The 22,211-nt window shown below is 43.4% G+C and overlaps 1 protein-coding gene across 1 annotated transcript in view; it reads right to left on the bottom strand.

Moving 5' to 3' along the window:
* LOC311500446 (contactin-associated protein-like 4) overlaps positions 1–22,211 on the bottom strand; it is a 73,915-nt gene that overhangs the window by 37,201 nt on the left and 14,503 nt on the right. Inside the window, exons 2-3 of the mRNA XM_084561859.1 lie at positions 20,431–20,541; positions 4,208–4,401 (exon numbers count right to left, since the gene is read on the bottom strand). Coding sequence (XP_084417985.1) covers positions 4,208–4,401; positions 20,431–20,541 — 305 coding nt within the window. The remainder of the gene's footprint in view (positions 1–4,207; positions 4,402–20,430; positions 20,542–22,211) is intronic.

The following is a 22,211-nucleotide window of genomic DNA, read 5'->3' as shown; positions in this document are numbered from 1 at the left end:
GGTGAGCGGTTTCTCAATCAGGTAGAAAATTAGATTTGTGAAGCTGTAGTTCCTAGCACTCTCTTTATGTTGTACCTTCAAGTTGTACCTCAATGTTCCTTATCAAACCATGGAGATTTTTCTCTGGTTTTACTGTACTTTTCTTAGCTCCAGGCTGTTGCCCTATATTGGATCTCTGACCTCTGATTTCCCTATGGAGGGGTTTGGGTTAAGATAAGAAAAGTTCAGAACAGGCTCAATATTCATTGACATTAAAACCTTAAAATGCATATCTCTTATTGATCCTAAATGAGGCTGAAATTCAGAACATGAGATTTGATTTCCTCAGAGGAGTGAGAGCCATTGTTGTACTGCGGCCCTAACCGTGACCTCTATGCAAATGTTCACATTTGCATATTTCCATATTTGCCTAGCTGCGTGCTACTGTGAGTCTTCCTCGGAAGCACAGACAAATGTCATTTGTTACACTGTTCCCGTTGCTTTGAACAGCCTAGCCTCCGCAAATGATTGTTTCCTACTGAGGAGGCCAAGGAGAACGGCACATAATTTAGCTGAGGAATTGGCTTTTGATATATGACCTGGGTAGAGTTCGAAAAACCTCCAAACAGAGACTTTTATTAAAATGGGAATGAGGGGAAAACAGTTCAGCACAAGTTCGAGGGTGAGTATTAAAGCAAAACAGGGAGAGGAGTTCCCTCAAAAAGCAGATAAAATGGGGTCCCAAACGGTGCTCGAAGCAAAACACTGTATGACAAAACTCTTTAAAGTGCATCAAAATGCCATACATATTCCCTTAATTCCTTTATTTGATTCAATGGACATTTTCTTTATTAAGCCAGAGCACAATCTTTCACAAGATTTCCTAACCATACACATCATTTAACAATGCTGTGAGGGGACAGTGCACTGGTACAGAAAGATTGGACGAAAAACAAAAAACATGTCAGATGAATTCACAGCTGATTCCTAATCAATGTGAGTGTGTGAAATGCCAAATAACTTCAATTTTCAATTTATAATCTCCTCATTACTTGACACAGATTTGATGTTTCTTTCATCAGAGGTTTAGTGGCCTTACATTTTTCAATTTATTCCCAGGAGCCTGTTTCCATTTCATTCTGTTACGCTTAGATTTTCAATAAATACACCACATTTTCCACTGCAGGCAAGCATGAAAACATTTTTATTATGTGACTTGATTTACTTTGCTGGATATAAAGTGTTGCCTGTGTAGATAACAGAACTGGCTTCCGAAATACAGCGTTCTGTCCGGCTCGAGGCCCACAACATAAAGCAGACAAAAAAAGACAAAAAATAAGCCCATGAACCATTTGAAGGGGGCCTACACACAAGAAAGTCCTTCTACGATCATGCCAGACCTTCTATTATGTGCAAGAATGCATCCACCTTTGAGGATTTTAACAACCATGCTTAGGAGATATCAAAACTTGTGACCCACACAAAATGAAGCTCAACAGCCACAAACCCCTGCCCCCTCCAAGTTACCACAACCACCAGAAATGGCAACAGATAATCCACTCCAACAAAATGGTCACACTCCAAAATTCATACAGAACCCACAAATTCAATGTAGTGCAGAAGGGACCAACCATGAAAGGAGAGCCACGCCCACAATGATCACAACTTGTGTGGTACCACACAAGACACCCAGCTAGTAACATTCACAAATGATTCATCTAAAATGGGGTGACTATGTTGCAGCCTGGCTCGAGGGCCGCAACGCCGTCTTCTGGAGACACAGTTACAAAAGTAAAAGGTTTAACTCAATTCAAAAAAGCAAAGTGGCATCAAGTGACACATGGTGAGCCTCTGAGGCTGAAGACCTGTGTCTCCTCAGGCCTTTTCATCCGTCTGTTTTATCCACACCTTCTGGTGTGACTGGTTGGGGTAATAAAACCAAGTGATATCACACATCATGTTCACAGGTAAAGTTGAGTTAAGCTCGGATGTCATGTAAACTCAAAGAAACACAAAAGATAAATTTGAAAACAGCCTTCTAGTGTCAAACTTTGAAGATATGTGATGGTAAAACAACAAGGTTCACTCTGTAAATTTGCATATCTGTAACAGAATCTGCAGCTTCACGTGTCCTATAGGAACATCTATTATGCACATCCATGCACCTTTACCTCTATTAACACTTAAGGATGTTGTATTCCCTGATTAGCAGATTATATGTCCCCAACACCATCTGCTCTCTTACACCTTTGCAGTAGGTAGGTGAAGTGAGAAAGAGGAGAGGAAGGGAAAATTAGAGAATGAACACTTTACTCAGCCTCAGAAACTTTGTCCTCTAAGCTTAAAGGAAAGAGAGGTCCTGGAGGAATTGTGACTGATGAAGCAGCTCAGCAGTCATCCCTGCACCCCGAAAGCCGTAATAAACTAGGCTGACTAATATGTGGAGATTTAGAAGGACTTTAGAGACATGCTGCGGATTTCTCCAGCTTTATGCTGAGTGTGAAATCAACAAGCTCTTAAGCTGGGAGAAAGCTTTTTGTTCTCTCTCAGAAGGAGTCTTAAGCTTACATTAGTTTTGACCCCACTGCGAAACTTTTACCTTTCATAATCTGTATAATGTAATGCTTCGTCACAGGGACACTTTTCTTTCTGTGCCAGGCGCTGGGAGGTAAATGTTCCGCTTTACTTATCTAAGGTATAATGCTGTTAACACACCGGGTGATGGAGCCAGTGAGTAAATGAGATGCTACTTTTGTTGGATTTTAATAAATTGAAGGGTTTTTCTTGATATACAGATTAAATTTTGGGCCAGGCATAACTGTTTTTTTCAATTAATTGCCCTCATCTTGTGCAGTGCTATGCTCATGAGCTTTTTTATAAATCACAGGGTTTAGTTTGCCCATCTGATAAGCCTAACTCAGCATTAATAAAAAGGGAAACGCTAATGGCTGGTAATGAACTGCAGACTATTAGAGAGGTGGAGTCCAGTGCTGGTACAAATTGAAACGCTCACTATCATCACTATCATAACGCTGTTCAGTGCTATCTAACAGTATCATTTTACAGAATTCATTATATGATTTTCTGACGACCCTTGTAGGTACACATAGCTTTATTATGTCAGCAATGACTTCTTAGGCAAGTAAACCAATACACTAGCTTCTGCTGTACTATGTTGTTATTAGTGTAGAGAATATCTGACCTGTTTGTAATGTTCAAGCTCTCCGGTAATAAGTTTTCCAAAGGCCCTCTTATTTCTACAATGGGTGTGGAAGTAAAACCACCAAACAATTATTCATGACACTTGTCGAAGTTGCACAGACAAAGTTTGTTTGCAAACTCTGTTTTTGATTATTGTAAAAATATTCCCAAGACAATAGATGTACATGTTGAATATCAGCCCATTACGTCTCCAACAGGCACACTCCCAGTATTTTTTGTTTGTTTTGTTGTACTGGAAGATTTTCTTTCAGTTCTTAGGACATTTTGACATGTCACAGTAGAATTAAATAACAAAATGAATTATCGCTAAGTTCCATTTTTGGTGCTTCAATTTCAGATGGCACAGATGGTTCTGGGTTAAGAACCGCTTTGGAGTTGAGTGGATTTGCAGTCCAAAGACATGCACATTAGGCTTATTTGTGATTGTAAACTGGCCATATAGTGTACATGTAAAAGTAAATGACTGTTTGTCGCTGTGATGGTGCACCCAGCTCGTCACCTTATGCCAATATGAATAGACTCTAAGCCCCGGTGACTCTCTACAGGTAAGTGGTTCTAGGGAGGCTGGATGCTTCAGTTTCAATGTTGATATTCTTATCCTAGTAAGTGGCTTCTGGGAGTAAATCGAAAAACTTGAAGCTTCTGACCAAAATGCCACTGAACCTCCTGCTACACTGAGAAGATGAAAGAAACTCTGACTCAACTAAAGAGGAGCTTGCAGTGATTGCACACAAATGACATCGTGTTTTCATTGCTCTACTGATCTCTCCTGCTCTCCTCCTGCAGAGGTTTAATCACACTCATCTTGAGATTCAATGCAACGCCCAACTTTTCTGGAAGTTCTGTTAAAAGGTGAATGGACACTCTAAAAAGTGTCCAAAAAAGGCTTTATATTTTTTATTACAGCTGCAGACTCGCTTTCCTTTCGATGCAGATGCCTCTGTCCATCTGCTGTTTATTATTCTATACCCACACAGCTGTCAGTACAGCTTTATTGCACACTCACCCCTATACTGCCTTCCTGTCGATACTGTCTCCAGTTGTGTCCCGTGTCACTGAACATCAGGAGGTAGGCCGTCTGCCAGTCAGAGCTGCCGTAGCGACCTTGAGTAGCAACAGCCGTGATTTGTGTCCTCTCACCCAGGTCAACTTCCAACCACTGATATCCGTCTGAACTCAGAGGCGACCAACCTCCAGCTCCTGGACACGGAGAGAGAAACGAGGGGGAGAGAGGAACATTTTAGAATGACCACATTCAGAGCTGTCTTTTAAAAAGGAAAAGGAAGGACAGTTGAGCACATTTCTATATGTCCACCACTAAGTATAGGAAAGATCTGCTGAATAATTTAAACACAGCTTCTGCATTAACAAGAAGAAATGATAAATAAGTAAATAACAAATAAAAATGTTCAGTGTTTTCTCAAAATCATCCTAAACCTGTTCCATTTGAGCAAAATCACTTCTGTAGATTTAAATGCAAATGCCTTATTAGACTGAGTCAGAGCATAATCTGAAGCTCAAGGTATGTTCAGTGCATACAGCTGAGGCATTCGTGGCCAACACTTCACATACTATACATAATTAATGTGACCAGTTCACTGACGGCTGTCACTGTACCCGAGTACAGGGCAGAGGCCAGTAAAATGATGAGCTGTTCAATAATTAAAACACGTGCACTGTTGAAAGCACCGAGTCAAACCAAAGCAAGAACATATTTCAGTATGGACGGAGTTTACTGAATGCATTCATTTTTCCTTTTCTTGTGAAGTTCATTGCTAATAATTTGCAACAGTAAACACATTTTTGACATGCACTGAGAAGGATCTGGGTTTGAACCTGCCAAGAGCCTTTCTGTATGCACGTTGCCAGCGTGGGGTTTCTATGAGAACTCCCACTTCCTCCCACAGTTCAGTGACAAGCTTGTTGAGTTAGTTGGTGGTTTTAAACCGGAAATATGCATGTCATTGTGAATGGCTGTTGTTCCCTCTGTATTAACCCTGTGACATGCTCGCGGGCTGTGTATGGTGTACCTCATCTCTAGCTCAGTGCCAATTTGGATAGGGCTCAGACGCCTGCGGTTACAGAAAATTGACGGATCATAATTGAGAGCATCCAGTATTCCAGAAATGTTACTGATAAACGTGTTATTTTGCAAATTACAAGTGTATCAAAAGTGTATTAATATAGGATAGACCATAGATTGGTTTAATACAGAAGGTGTACATGGTGACATGACATAACGTCTTTGTTTTGTCTTTAACTACCCTTTCGTAACTACCCTAGGCATCAGAATATGAGAGTCCTTTGCTCTGTTAAGTCTGCCATCCACCACAACCACTTCCCAGCAACTCACGTGCAGTTCATGAATAAACATGCTGCTTCTCAACAGCAAACATGCTTCTCACTTCAGCATAACTGGCAAAGCAATTTAATAATATACAAACATCACTTCTAGGAGACAGGGTTGGGTATTTACATCCTGCCATTGGTTTCGCACTTTATTGATTTTTTACTGGTGCCAACACACTTTGCAATCTGTCCCTGAAGGCAGTAAATATAAAGGCGTCTTGCAAATGAACATGCAGGCATCTCCAGCAATCTTCTGTTTGCAGATTCAACCAGCCTTGCAGCATTTTGAGCATTTGCTTTTGCCCTTGGCCAGCGGTTTTCCCTGATCTAAACCTCTCTGAATAATGTCTCATTCCTGAATCATCTCTGGATCTTATGCCTGCGACATTAGGGCAGGAGGAATTGCCAGTTATACAGTTTAACAGGCTATTTTTCATTGTGATATTGGAAAAGATGACAGCTGACTTGGAACACAAATTTCTTATTAATAATGACAGCCACAGACCATCATCAGTGTCATCCTTTTGTCACAACAATTTCTTCTGTAGTGACAGCCATTGATACTAAACTAAACATAATGAGTCATTAGTGAAGTCAATTCCTCTCCAGAGGCGGATGTTAAGATATTGTTTCCAACTTAGATTACTCATTACAGCACTGCCAGAGATTAGTAGACTAAGCAACAAGCAATAGTCAAATAAAAGACTCTTTGGTCATCAGTGGAATTATGAAAGAAAAAGGGAGACAGAGCGTGATCAGGACAATAAAAACAAGAATCTACCGATGTACTCTCTATACTGAGTACTATACTGGTTTGTGTAGAGATATAACTAATCACACGGTCAGGGTAAGCTTTCCTTCTTCAATGCCAAGACTTTCTCGTCCATCATGTGTGACAAGCATTTTTTTGAGGATTTACAGAATGCTTTTCATTTGTAAGAGAAACCATCAAGCTTTATTATTAACAGTGCTGATTTGCATCATACTGTAAAGTCTGTAATTTTCTCAGAATTACATGATTCAATAGATTAAATAATAATCGGTGGAGCAGGCTTTTAATTTGATAAAGGGGCACAATTTGCGTGATTATAGCGTTATCCATTATTCCAAAAGCAGTAGCTTCTGGTGGAGAGCCGAGGCAGTTCTGGAGCCGCCTGTGCTCAATTCAACTCATAATACCAGCTACAAAAGTCAGACATTTTTAATGCTACACATAAGAGATTTACTTTATTGTTTCAGTATATCACTAGGAAATAAAACAAAATGGATAAATAAATATATATATATAAAAAACCTTGACAATATGCAAGAAGACCACTATGACTTGAGTAAACCTTGCATACTTAACAATGTTCTCTCACGGTCTGTTCACACATGTAGTGCAACACGACCAGTACAGAGTGCATGAAAGAATCAAGAATAGCTTTGTGTTTTTCTTAAACAGGTCCGTGAGTGGTGTCATGCAAGTCTCTGCTCATTTTGTTGGTAAATGGAGTCAGAATGAGGAGTCTCCTCAGAGAGCGACTTTAGAGTCGCGTAGCAGCAGCTGGAGGAGAAGCAGGCGAGCGGAAGCCGTTAATTTATTCACAGATTTATTCAGAGAACAGCTGGAAAATTAAAACTTTCCGAAACCAATTAAGCATTTTGCTACAACGGTCAGGTAGTTTGAGAGGAGGAGATTTAAGACGACTGTTACCCTCAACAGGAGAACTCCAAAAGATGCATAATAGTCTGACTTCTAAGCAACTAAAGGCCTCTCTCATATTGGCTTATGTTAATGTTCATGAATCCACCATCTGGAGAACACTGATACAACATTCAAGACCGGCGGCACAGTGGCGAGGTGGTTAGCACTGATGCCTCACAGCAAGAAGGTCACCGGTTCGAATCCATGGGCCGGCTGGCCTTTCTGTGTGGAGTTTGCATGTTCTCCCTGTGTCTGCGTGGGTTCTCTCCGGGTACTCCGGCTTCCTCCCACCATCCAAAAGACATGCTTGTTAGGTTAATTGGTGATTCTAAATTGGCCATAGGTGTGCATGTGAGTGTGAATGGTTGTCTGTCTCTGTGTTGGCCCTGCGATGGACTGGCGACCTGTCCAGGGTGTACCCCTGCCTCTCGCCCGATGACAGCTGGGATAGGCTCCAGCAGACCCCCGTGACCCTTAACAGGACTAAAACGGGTATAGAAGATGAATGAATGAATGAACATTCAAGACCTCAACCCTTGGCACAGTGATTCTGCAAAAGAATGATTAAAGAGTAACAAAATGGGCTTCCGGTTTGGCTGATGGAGTAGTAAGACGTGTGGAGGAGCCGCTCTCCCAAACTCTAGATAACTTGCCCATTTAATAACTCAAAACTTGAAATTCAACCGAGTAAGAACTAGATGGCGGGCAGACGGAACGTTAAAGGCCAAAAAGGTGATGAAAATATGCCGAAATTGCAAGAAAAGAGTAACGTGGCGGATCAGGCTAGCAATGCTAAGTCGGCTCAGGCTAGCAATGCTAAGTCGGCTCAGGCTAGCAATGCTAAGTCGGCTCAGGCTAGCAATGCTAAGTCGGCTCAGGCTGCTACAGGCGGAGAAGCCACAGCACACCTGAGCGACACTCGACCGAGCATGGCCCCTGAAGACATAATTACGGCGATAAAGGAGCTAAAAGCGGACATAAAGAAGGGCAATGAAGGCGTTAAACATGAGATAGTCGGCCTGAGACAAGAAATTAACGGCAAACTCGACAAACTTGCAACGGAAGTGCAAGGTTTATCTGAGCGCGTAGAAGAAACGGAGTCGCGCGTGGGACAGATGGAGGACTGGGCAGAGGATGCAACCCGGGCGCTCCTCACCTGTCTGGAACAACAAAGATATCTCCAGCAAAAAGTTACTGACCTCGAATCTCGTTCAAGAAGAAATAATGTCCGAGTCTTCGGAGTAGCGGAGGGAGAGGAAGGCGACTCGATGATGCAGTTTATAGTGAATCTCATCAAAAGTGAGTTGACAATGCTGCGAGATGTGGATCTGAAAATACAGCGGGCTCACCGCAGCCTGGCCCCGAGACCTCCGACAGGTGCCCACCCGCGACCCATCATTGTGAACTTCCAGGAGTTCTCCACCAAGGAGATGGTACTGAGAGAGGCTTGGAAAAAGGGGAAAATCCTGGTGGGTAACCGGGCTCTTCACTTTGACCATGACTACGCATCAGAGATAGTCAAAAAACGTAAGGAATATAACGAGATAAAGAAAGCTCTGAAGGAAAGAGGGATCCGTTTCCAAACACCATACACCCGGATGCGGATTCACTGGGACTCGGGGGTCCGCACTTATGACAGCGCACAGGAAGCACAGAGGGATCTGAAGAAACGAGGTTTCCAAATAGAGGATCCAGTGGCGACCGAGGGGGACAGCAGCCTGGAGAAACAGCTGGCGGAGCGGCTGGGATGGAAGCTGGCAGCGAACACCCGGGAAAGGAGCTCGACCGCAGCGCAGAGAGCGAGAGAAAAACTCCTCGGGTTCCAGAGGAAACAAGCGGAGGAATCAGGAACTGGGACGTAAGCCGCACCGCTTAATGTGATTATTTACTTTTGGCCTTTAATAAATACACAACACCTGGGAGGAGCGGCGTCTCTTAAATGAAACTTGTTGGACCTGTAAGATGGTAGAGTTTTTGTTACCTAACTCTTTTACCACTCTTGACTTTGGGCCCTCTCTAAGTGAGAGGCTTCACCCTCGACTCACCAACGGAGTCACAGGCGAGGGAGACTTCCCTCCACGTTTGGAGGCCTGTTTAAGTTCACGTTCACTGTTTTGTGTTCAGATCTTAGTTTGGGGGATTTATGACTCAGCTGATTTTCGGACTGTATATGATAGGGTCACGTGATCTGAGGTGCGCTTCTTTGAATGTGAATGGTCTGAGTAACCCGGTAAAAAGAAAAAAGGTTCTTGCTAAAATGAAAAAAGATAAAGCACAAGTGATTTTTCTTCAAGAGACACATATGTCTAAAAAAGAACATGAAAAGTTGAAAACATTTGGTTATTCAAATTCTTTCTTTAGCTCATGTGTAAACAGTCGTAGAAGAGGAGTGGCAATTCTGATTTCTAACAGCCTTAATTTTGAACAGAGCTCAGAAAGGTGTGATAAAGAGGGCAGATATGTAATTATTTAAGGGAGAATAGATAATGTACTCGTCACATTTGCTAATATATACGCCCCTCCAGAAAGTGATAGAAAATTTATCAGGTCTCTATTTGATACGTTAAAATCAGAAAGTGAAGGGATTTTGGTTTGTGCTGGGGATTGGAACACAATTCTAAACCACTCAATGGATACGACGAGCACTAAAAAGCAGAAAGTACATAAATCGAGCGATCTTAATTTTCTGATCAAAGAGATGGGTCTTTTTGATGTCTGGAGGAGCCTTCACCAGCAGGAAAGAGATTTTACCCATTATTCAGCCACTCACCGGGTTCATTCCAGAATAGACCTTTTCTTGATGAACAATGTAGATAGACACAGAGTGAAGGATTGTTCAATAGGAACAGCAGATATATCAGACCACAATGTAATCTATTTAACTTTCCATATAAACAATAGTCGGAAGACCACATTATGGAGACTAAATACTAGTATTTTAAATAAGGAGACTGTTATAAAGGAGATTAAGGAGGAAATTAACGAATGCATAGAGGATAACAAGAACAGTCAGGTGAGCCCAGTCATCATGTGGGACACAGTAAAGGCAATAATGAGAGGGAAATTAATTTCAAGGACAGCGTATTTAAATAAGATGAAAAGGCTAAAATATGACGAATTAGAGAAAACATTGAGGGAATTAGAGAAACAACAACAAAAAGATGAAGATAAGAGATTGACAGACAAGATTAAAGTACAAAAAAAGCAGATAGATGATCTTCTGAATGAGGAATTGGAAAAGAAAATGAAATTTGCAAAACAAACCTTTTATGAATCGGGACCAAAAGCAACAAAGATTCTAGCAAAACGCCTCAGGGCACAACAGAAGAGGAATACCATTCATAAAATTAGAGACCCCTTGACTAAAGAGATAACATATGAACCAGAGGAAATTCATAATATCTTTCAAACCTATTATAAATCATTATATTCACAGCCTAATAATATTGACAATGGAAAGATTAAACTGTAGTGGACACTATGGACACAATTCACCTCGTTCCGTGTTTTAGGGACGCTGTCGCTTTAAGAACACGCTGCTGGTTTGTTGTTGTTATGGGCAACGCTTTGTTGGTTTGGAATTAATAAAGTTAGGATGAATAAACGACACGCCGTTGCGTTGTCAACGTGAGACTCTTTCTCCACCTCATTTATCACATCCTACATTGGTGACCCCGACGTTTATCTACTGGACGCATTCCAGTGACATAAAGACCAACTATGTCAACGAACGCTGTTACGTTAAAACTTCCAGAGTTCTGGGAGTCGTCGGCTTCAGCCTGGTTCGCTCAGACCGAGGCGCAGTTTGCTCTGCGGGACATCACCGCGGACACAACTAAATACTACTACGTCGTGTCAGCCCTCAGCAGCTCAACAGCGACAAGAGTGGTTAGCCTCCTAAAAAACCCCCCCGCAGTGGATAAGTATACAGCACTCAAGGCTCACCTGTTAAAGACATTTGAACTCTCTGATGCTGAGAGAGCTAGCCGGCTATTTTCTCTGCGAGGCTTGGGTGACAGCAAACCCTCTGAGCTTATGGACAGGATGTTGGGTCTGCTTGGAGAACACACACCGGATTTCCTCTTCGTCCAGCTTTTTTTGCGACAACTCCCTTCTCAAGTCCGTGCTGCGTTGGCCAACACCACCATCACTGACTGCCGTGCGCTGGCTGAGGAGGCTGACAGGTTTTTCTTGGCTGGTCAAAACTATGACATGACTGCTGCTGCGCTCAATGCTGCCTACGCCGCCACGACTGCACCGGCACACGCTTCGCACGCCGCCGCCCCACTCCCTGGTGATGCAGCGCTCGCTGCAGTGACGGCGGTTTCTCACCGGGAGCGTTCTGACAGCGGCCTGTGTTTTTACCACGCTAAATTTGGATCCAGAGCAAAGCAGTGCCGATCGCCGTGCAGCTTCAGGGGGACGGGAAACGCCAGGGCCGGCGCTCAGTAGTGGCCTTGAGCGTCGGCCGCACCGGCAGGCTGCTGTTCATCCAGGACTCCGCCTCCGGGCGCCGTTTTTTGTGTGACACCGGCGCGCAGAGGAGCATTCTGCCTGCATCGAGACTAGACATCCTGGCCGACGGTCTTGGCCCCCCCCTGGAAGCTGCTAATGGCAGCCCCATACGCACTTATGGCCTTCGTCATGTTGAACTGTGTTTCGGCGGCCAGCGGTTTAGCTGGGACTTTATCACAGCCAAAGTGGCCATCCCCCTTCTGGGAGCTGATTTTCTATGTGCTTACGGACTACTGGTGGATGTCAAAAACCGTCGCTTAATTGATGCCACCACCTTTTGTTCATATACCTGCACTCTTAGCGGGGTGGACCCCATTCGACTCTCCAGCGTGCGCTCGCCGGCTGACGAGTTTCATCGCCTGCTCGCAGAGTTTCCTGTGCTCACACAGCCCACCTTCTCATCACCTGCCGCCAAGCACGGGGTGGAGCACCACATCGCCACCACTGGCCCGCCTGTCTACGCCCGCGCGAGGCGACTGGATCCAGCCAAGCTCGCCATTGCCAGGGCTGAATTCGATGGCATGGAACGCCTCGGCATCATCCGCCGCTCTAGCAGCCCATGGGCTTCACCCCTCCACATGGTTCCCAAGCCCGCCGGTGGGTGGCGACCCTGCGGCGATTATCGCCGTCTCAACGACGCTACAACGCCAGATCGCTATCCAGTGCCTCACATCCAGGATTTTTCAGCGCACCTGGCGGGTAAGGTTGTCTTTTCTAAGATAGACCTCGTCCGTGGATACCACCAAGTTCCTGTCCACCCGCAGGATGTCCCGAAAACGGCGGTGATCACCCCTTTTGGCCTGTTCGAGTTCCTGAGGATGCCTTTCGGCCTTAAGAACGCCGCCCAATCCTTCCAGCGCCTCATGGACTCTACGCTGCGTGACCTGCCTTTCCTGTTTGTGTACCTGGACGACATCCTCGTGGCCAGTGCCTCCAAAGCCGAACACCTATCCCACCTGCGGCTCCTTTTCGGGCGTCTCAGCCTGCATGGCCTGATCATCAATCCAGCTAAGTGCCAGTTTGGATTGACCACCATAGACTTCCTGGGACATCGAGTAACCAAGGACGGGGCCATGCCACTCCCGTCTAAGGTTGAGGCTGTCTTGGATTTCCCACGGCCGGTCACAGTAAGGTCCCTGCAGGAGTTCCTGGGAATGGTGAACTTCTACCACCGATTCATTCCCACAGCTGCTGCTCTCATGCGCCCCCTGCACGGGGCCTTGAAGGGGAAAGCGGCTAAACACATAGTGGATTGGTCCTCGGAGAGAGAAGCGGCATTCACAGACGCTAAGTCTGCTTTGGCCAAAGCGACGATGCTGGCACACCCATCACCTGACTCGCCAATTGCCATCACCACAGACGCTTCGGACTTTGCGGTTGGCGCTGTGCACGAGCAGTGGGTGGACGGTGCCTGGCAACCGCTTGCTTTCTTTAGCCGCCAGCTACGCCCCAGTGAATGTAAATACAGCACCTTTGACCGTGAGTTGCTGGCACTTTACCTTGCCATTCGACACTTCCGTTCGCTGCTGGAGGGCCGACAGTTCACAGCTTTCGTCGATCACAAGCCTCTAACGTTTGCCATGGCTAAGGTGTCTGAGCCATGGTCTGCCCGCCAACAGCGACATCTCTCTTACATCTCTGAGTTTACCACGGACATACAGCACGTCGCAGGGAAAGCCAACCTCGTCGCGGACTGCCTCTCTCGCGCCATCGTGGGGGCCGCCCACCTTGGGCTTGACTACACCCACATGGCAGCTGATCAGTCCACTGACCCGGAGGTACAGTCACTCAGGACTGCTGCCACTGGACTGCAGTTAAGGGAGGTTGCTTTTGGTGACGGTGGCGCCATGCTGCTTTGCGACGTCTCCACCGGACAGCCGCGGCCCATCGTTCCCACGGCATGGAAACGACGGGTTTTTGAGGCTGTTCATGGTCTTTCTCACCCAGGTCGGAAGCCATCTCAAAGGTTGGTGGCAGCTAAGTTTGTCTGGCATGGGCTCAAGAAAGATGTGCGGGACTGGGCAGACTCTTGTGTGGAGTGTCAGCGTTCCAAAATTCATCGCCACACCAAAGCACCCCTGGCACATTTCCCTGTGCCAGAGCGGAGATTCGATCATGTCAACGTGGACCTGGTGGGCCCCCTTCCCTCTTCTCTCGGTTTCACTTACCTCCTCACCATGGTGGATAGGACCACTCGATGGCCGGAGGCGGTCCCACTGACAGCAACGACTACTGCTGAGGTGGCTCGGGCGTTCGTCGGGTCCTGGGTCGCCCGGTTTGGCACCCCATCTGACCTTTCTTCTGACCGAGGCTCACAGTTCACCTCGGAGCTCTGGAACGCCGTTGCGAACAACTTGGGTGTAAAGCTCCACCGCACCACCGCATATCACCCCCAGGCTAATGGACTGTGTGAGCGCTTTCATCGTGCTATGAAGGCCTCCCTTCGGGCCAGCCTCAAGGACAGTGGCTGGGTGGACAGGCTCCCTTGGGTGATGCTGGGCCTTAGGACTGCCCCTAAGGAGGACCTCCAGTCCTCATCAGCAGAGCTAGTGTACGGCCAGCCACTGCGGGTTCCAGGGGATTTCATTGCCGACACCACAGTTCCCTGGTCCGCTGCCCATCAGCGAACTGTGCTCCATGATACGGCTAGACTTTTTGCGCCTGTACCCACTTCGCGCCACGGCCTCCCGCAATCCTACACTCCCTCCCGTCTGCAGTCAGCGGACTACGTTTTCATCCGTCAGGACGCACACCGGGGACCGCTGCAGCCTCCCTACGACGGGCCGTTCCGCGTTTTGGAGACGGGGGAAAAACATTTTGCGGTGGACATGGGTGGTAAGGCGGAGCACATTTCTGTGGACCGCCTCAAGCCGGCTCATCTGGATTTGGACAGGCCGGTGAGGCTCGCCCAGCCTCCACTACGGGGGCGCCCTCCGGCTCGGCCCAAGTCCCGACCCCACCTCCCTCCCTCCAATCACAAGGCCTCCGGAACACCACGCCTGGGTGCCTCAACCCACATTCCGGTGCGAAGGAGCCGTAGCGGGCGGATCATTCGCCCACCTACTCATTGACCTTTGTTGTTTCTCTGTTCTGGTGAATTCTGGGGGGACGTATGTAGTGGACACTATGGACACAATTCACCTCGTTCCGTGTTTTAGGGACGCTGTCGCTTTAAGAACACGCTGCTGGTTTGTTGTTGTTATGGGCAACGCTTTGTTGGTTTGGAATTAATAAAGTTAGGATGAATAAACGACACGCCGTTGCGTTGTCAACGTGAGACTCTTTCTCCACCTCATTTATCACATCCTACAAAACAATATTTACTATCGTTAGACCTTCCATCCATAGGGAAAGTACAAAATGATGTGCTGACCACCCCTATTACAAAGAAAGAGCTAGACGTAGCCATTAACAAATTAAAATCAAATAAAAGTCCTGGGAGCGACGGCTACCCTAATGAATGGTATAAAATCTTCAAAGAAGACCTCACCCCTTTACTGTTAGAATCATTTAATTGTACATTAAATGAAGCTGTAACACCACCATCATGGAAAGAAGCGGTGATATCAGTCATTCCAAAAGAAGGTAAAAATATAGAAAACTGTGAATCCTATCGTCCCATCTCTATATTAAACGTAGACTATAAGTTGTTTACCTCTATAATCTCTAGAAGAATTGAACACTACCTGCCTGATTTAATACATGAGGATCAGACAGGTTTTATCAAAGGCCGCCAGACTCAAGACAACATTAGGCGAACCCTACATATTATAGAACAGATCAACAAAAAACATCTGAGTGCAGCTCTGATCAGCCTTGACGCCGAAAAGGCGTTTGACAGAGTCTGCTGGCCTTTTCTATATGGGGTGCTAGAGAAACTTGGCTTTAATGAAAAGTTCATCAGATGTATACAAGCTCTTTACACAGAGCCAAGTGCTAGAATAAAAATTAATGGCCATCTGACCAGCAGTTTTAAGCTATTTAGGGGCACCCGCCAAGGATGCTGCCTTAGCCCCACACTTTTTGCAATATTCATAGAGCCTTTAGCACAAACCATAAGACAAAACTCTGATATTAAAGGAATCAACATGGCAAATGAGGAACATGTAATAGGACTCTTTGCCGATGACGTCATCACCTACCTCCAAAATCCTGAATTAACATTCCCTAGGCTCATGTCAGTTCTGAGGGAATATGGTCAGTTATCTGGATATAAACTGAATGTTTCTAAAACACAGGTCCTCTCCTTTAATTACACACCAAGCAGAACAATCAGATCGGAATATAAAATAAAGTGGGATTCAAAGTCGATAAAATATTTAGGAGTACTACTCACACAAGAATGTTACAGAATTTTTGAAATAAATTATGAATCCATAAATGATAAGATTCGGAGAGATATCAGGAAATGGTCAACACTAATATTAGACTTTAGTTCAAGGATTGAGACAGTGAAGTTGAACGTGTTGCCGAGGTTGTTGTATATTTTTTTATCGTTACCAACCAGAATCCCAGAATCTCAATTCATAGCATGGGATAAACAACTATCTAGATTCATTTGGGCAGGAGCTAGGCCAAGGGTTAAATTTAAAACGCTTCAACTGGACAGAGAAAAGGGTGGTCTTGCGGTACCTAATCTCAGAGAGTACTACTATGCTGCCCAGATGAGGTATCTCGTCTATTGGTGCTCTCCAGATTACCAAGCCAGGTGGAAACACATTGAACTGAATGTGGATCATTCTCTCCCTCAAGCTAGACTGGGGGGTGCTGATCACACAAACCTAAAGGGGGAAAATTCAATAATAGAAGATTCATTAAAAATTTGGTATGAAATTGTGAGAAAATATAATTTGGAAAGTGAAATTGGACTCTTGGTTTGGCCATCTCACACACCTCGGTTTGGTCCTGGAGTGCTGGACAATGCCTTTGCAAGCTGGACAGTAAGAGGGATGACAGCTGTATGTACTCTCTTGGAGGGTAAAAGTTTTAAAACATTTCAACAATTTAAAGAGGAATTCAATTTGGTAAATGGAGACTTTTTTAGATATCTACAGTTAAGACATTTCTTTGATATTGAGATTAAAAAAAGACTGTCTGCAGAAGACACTGAAGTGGTTGAAGTGTTTACAAGTGCATATAAACTAACACCGACTAAGATCGTAACTAAACTGTACAGAGGACTACAGAAACGGAATGGTAGGGATTCTCTTTATGTGAAATTGAAATGGGATTCAGAGCTGGGCATTGAATTATCGGAGAGTGATTGGCGCTCTATCTGCAGAACTCAACAAACCTCCACTTGCTCTAAAAGATGGAGGGAATTCGGTTGGAAAAACTTAATCCGTTTTTTCGTCACACCTCATATTAAAAGTAAACAACTGGGTCTACCACAACAATGCTGGAGACAATGTGGGCAGATGAGTGCCAATCACTCGCATGTGTTTTGGTCTTGCTCAAACCTGCAACCATTTTGGGATGGAGTTACACTAATCCTGGAAGTGATTTTAAAGTATAAGGTGCCTAGAGACCCTCGAATCCTGTACCTGGGCCTGATGACAGGGGACATTATTCATAACAAGGACACTTATCTTTTTAAAATTCTAATATTGGCCAGTAAAAAGGCCATCACAAGAAACTGGTTAAAAGCTGACCCGCCAACCACAGGGCAGTGGTTGGACATTGTCAAGGAGCTATACTCTATGGAAAAACTGACTTTCTACTTAAGACTGGAAGCAAGGACTCTGCATCAACGCTGGGAAAAATGGACCAGATTCACGGAAAGCTCACAGCCTCAGTAATCATGATGGAGAACAGTATAGGGCATCATGGTTCCCCCCCTTTTTGTTAGTTTATAACTATTGTTAGTTTTTCTTCTCGTTACATGCTCTACACGCGTCACTCTGTAATTTGATGCTGTTTATTTCTGTTGTAGAGCAATGGAGTATATGCAGTACTCTTGTTTTTACTTATGTTTTTTTTTTTTTTTGTTTGTTTTTCTGTGAAAAAAAAAAGACAAATAAAGAGTTTAAAAAAAAAAAAAAAAAAAAAAAGAGTAACAAAATGAATGGCCATGTCAAAGTCCTCACCTTAATCCAATAGAAATGTTGGGTAAGGACCTGGAGCAAGCAGTTCATGTGAGGAACCCCCACCAATATCTAATGACTGATCAGCAGTTACTGGAAACGTTTCATTGTTGTTATTGCTGCCCCCTGGGGAGGGAGTCAAGCCAGATACTGAAACCAAGGGTTCATATACTTTTTCAACTAGGAGATATGTGCAAATGATTAACTTTCTTCAATAAATAAATACACAAGTTTAATATTTCATTTTTTTTGAGAGAGAATGAATTAGGCTTTATAACTTGTGAGATGCAAAGCGACAAGGTGTTATTGTCAGCAGGAAATGAGTGGGGAGGATTACAAAAGCTAATGAGATGAACTCTCAACGAAACAAACCAAAACCAAAGCTAACTGTTATTGATCTTTGAGCTTTTGGTGGTCCTGGCTTTACACCTTTCCTTTCAGTAGATTTTTAACATATATATTCTTGACATGTGTTCCTTACCATTAAATATTCTTCTGTTAAATGAATGCTGGCAACGTACAAAATGTGTACTTTCATTTGAAATCATTAGTTTCCTAAACCCGACACACCTTCTCAGTTTCCGTCTCGTGTCAGGCTTCTGTGCAAAAAACTAACGTATGTTGTGCCATTCACATGCATTTGATCCTCCGTTAGAAGAAACAGATCCTCCTTTATGCAGATCAAACTCAGATTGGCGAGCAGACAGAGCAGGTTGAAGGAACACCGTGGGTGTGTTTGCTCACAGCTTTTGCCATCAAACACACCAAGTAAACAGCAACCTTCAGCCTGCGTCTCCCGCATTCTCCCAGGTGGTGAAAATCAATCACATCCTGTTTTCTGTGGAAGACAAAGACATCACAGCGCTTCCATTGGATTTTTCTCTCTGATACAAGTGTACAGATGTAAACCATCCAAACGAATTGCCAGTTTGGAAGAACAAAACGAAAGATGTGTTTCCTCAGCGTCCATGTTTCACCTTCCTACCTCCCTCTCTTGTGTAAAATAAAATATTCACCAAAATACGTCAGAAATGAGGCAGGCTCTTACAGCCAATTTTATCTTCACAACCTCTGACATCACTGGAGACAAAAGGAAACTCTGAGAAGGAACGAAGACAAGGATGCAGCAATAATTTATTCATGTCAATCTGATAAATGTTACATGTGAAAGCTGGGACATACAGTAGAACAATGGAATAGTTAAAAGATCATATCATGGCCTAACTTACGTTCATGTCACAGGCATGAGGATATACTTGTTCCTTGTGAACACCAACATCATATGACACTGAACTAATTTATCTTGATCTACAAACCCTTACTATCAGTATATTCTCCTCCAGGGCAGTATGAACCCCAGGGTTCAGAGGAGTAGCAATCTGATCAGTGAGTTCCACAGTTTATTTGCAGGACTTGCAAGGAGCTCATTATGGGGCTTGATAATGAGGCCAATGCAAAAGCGCAAACAGATGCAGTACCTTGAATGACTGCTTGGGGCTGGCTACAAATCAGAGTCAATCCCCACAGAGCTCCGACTTTAAATGAAGGTTCCTACATTAGTGCATGTAGTTAAAATAAATATGTGACCAAGACTGAATTGCTAAAACCTGCAGTTCTTCAAATGGCCACTTGAGGCTGGCTGCAAAGGTGAGTCAGTCCTGACAGACCTAGTTAAAACGCCAACGCTTACAGCAGAATTATTAAACATGTTTACAGTCTGGTACACAGAACTGTTCTCGTCACAATAGCTAATTTTCCATTGTGGGATTTTAACTCTTTAAATACCAGTATAATTATTTAAAATATTTCATAATCATAAAATGTGGGGGGATATGGTGGTGATTAGAGTCTTGGATATGCCAAAGATTAGCAACAAAATGGATTTGATTACATTTTTTATATAGTGCCAGATATTCCTTCTGGACTCCTTTGTGGCCAAACATGCCTCATTGACTTCCATTCAAACGACATTTTTTAAATTCACTGCCATGACAGTATAAAACCGTGCATTTGGTAATGTTAGCATTTCATTTCGAAGAAAAGTAGGGATCTTTCTAATTTTTACTGTTTTGACCAGATTCAACCATTTTCCCATTATAGGTCGATGCATGAAAATTTTGCCACTTATATTATGGAGCCATGTAACTACTACGATTATATCAAGGCTGAACGTTATACATATTTAAGTGAGAGGCCTCTTTGAATATATGATTCACTCAGAGGTTGCTAGTAGGTTCCTAGGCATCAAATGCTAGCCTCAGCTCCATCTCTCTGGACATTTTTGAAAAGAGTGAAGTGGTGTCAGGAACTGCCAAGATGGCGACAGCTGGAGCCACCACACTGAGCTTCAAAAACGTTTTTCAGGAAACTTGTAGACATAACAGAGGGTTTGTCAATCTTTATGTACTGTCATTCGTCAGAACTGAACTAGTCGAGGATCAGTGGGAGTTTGTTGTGGTTTTGAACGATGCAGAGGTGTACATGTGTGCATCTATGGAGCAGAAATTTTTTTACAGTACTAAACCTATAGGGAAATTATTGTGGCAAGCAAATTTAGTTACTTTCCAAAAAACAAAACTGCAGATTGTTACTCACCTTCTCTCCTGTTCAGTTTAGCAAAGCCTGGCCCATGGCTGCTAGACAACTGCGAGGTGCTTCTGAAAGATGATGGCAGTAGACTGGATACCAGTGGACTGTGACACACCTCTGAAAATCACATAACAGAAAAAAAAAAAATACATTAATAAATACATTTTAAAACTAATATGGGGGCATGGGGCACTCTTCAGTGATGAAAATCTGTAAAATGATCAGTTAATACGCCTCGTTTACACAATAACACTGCTGAATAAGCAATGCACTGTGTTGTAATTACTTTATAGAATACACACATTACTTAGGCAAAATGATGATGTCAACTGACCATATTCATCATATTCACAGACTAATTGTAATAGACTTCATAACACTCATTTGGAACAGACTTGCAGGCAAAGCTGCGTGCATGTTAACATACTGTAAGTCCTACTATTGATTTCGGGCAGTTCATGAACGCTCATGCGTTCAGCTTTTTGCTTTGTTACTTTTTAAACAGATTTCAGAGAACAACTACATCTGTACACCTAAGCACAAGAACATTTATTGATCAGTAAATGGGTATGTCTGTGAATTTTCATGTTTGATAGAATTCATTGCATTAGTTTAAATGTGCAAACTTAAGTGACCTGAAGGTAAAACATCAGCTCAAGTCTCTTGATGGTAATGAATGTTTCCCTGACGACTGAGAAATAAATATCTCAGAGTGCTGGGAGAGAGATATCTCAGAGATTATATAAATAAAGAATCTTGAGCTGTCTTTACTTTGTTTCACTGCGATTTAATCAGCCTTCCTGATTTGATATTGGATTTTTACACACACACACGATTCCTTTGGGTAAAGACATTATGCTCTGAGTCGGTGAGAACCTGGTATACTGTTTAAAAAATATTTGCCGAACAATGCTATAAAAAGTAAATACCAAGTATAAATTTAGCCGGAAGCCAAATATAATACAGTTTGCTGTAATGATATAATGCATATTTATGTTGCAGTGAAGCTGAAATGTGTCAAATTTAATGAAAGAATAAAAGTACACACCACTTCAGTTTTGAGTCTACAGTGTTAATATTAAGAAATATTCTGATTTGAAAGCACCCATTCAACATCTGTGCACTTCGTCTCCAAATAAAGAGCCCATATTGTTGGCAGTAGATACAAGGGAACAACTCTGGGTACTAAAGAGAATATTTGATATTATAAAAATCCAACTAAAATAATAAAAAGGCCAACTTCATGCTTACAAGGTTTACCCCAAAAGGACGTGTATGCAAGTGTATGCTGAAATAAGTCCAAGAAGTGGAGATAAATGCTGAGGACAACTTGAATCTCCAAATGCTAGACACAGACATGAATATGCTGATTAAAAGAAAAAATAAATAAAATAGAGCTCTGAGGCCTTTCCTTCACTGTCTCAATTGTAAATGGTATGAAAGGAAAAGTATTTTAATAAGTTTAATCAAAAAGCATCCAGTTCAAAGAGATCTGACCTTGTAAAACTAATTGAGAGCAGAATGAGATGTCTAATTTTCCATTTCCAGTTTTGAAATGCAACTATTTGTGTGAAATTAATGACCCCGTTTCAGTTCACCTGTCTGCACTACTGAGTGAGTCTGTTTGATGAGAAGCATGTAATAGATTTACTTTGTAGCCACTAAGAGGTTGCTGTATGCTGCATCAAAAAGACAGTTTAATCACTTCAGGAGACTAAAGCATTTAGTTCTGTAAAGCTACAGATATTTTATAGAAGAAAAAAAAAGTTCAATTTCAGACTTGTATG

The sequence above is a fragment of the Chelon labrosus genome (assembly GCF_963514085.1).
Source record: "Chelon labrosus genome assembly, chromosome: 15".
In the NCBI taxonomy this organism is placed as follows: domain Eukaryota; kingdom Metazoa; phylum Chordata; class Actinopteri; order Mugiliformes; family Mugilidae; genus Chelon; species Chelon labrosus.
Note: the sequence above shows the minus strand (reverse complement) of the source record. Positions and strands in the feature narration are given on the sequence as shown.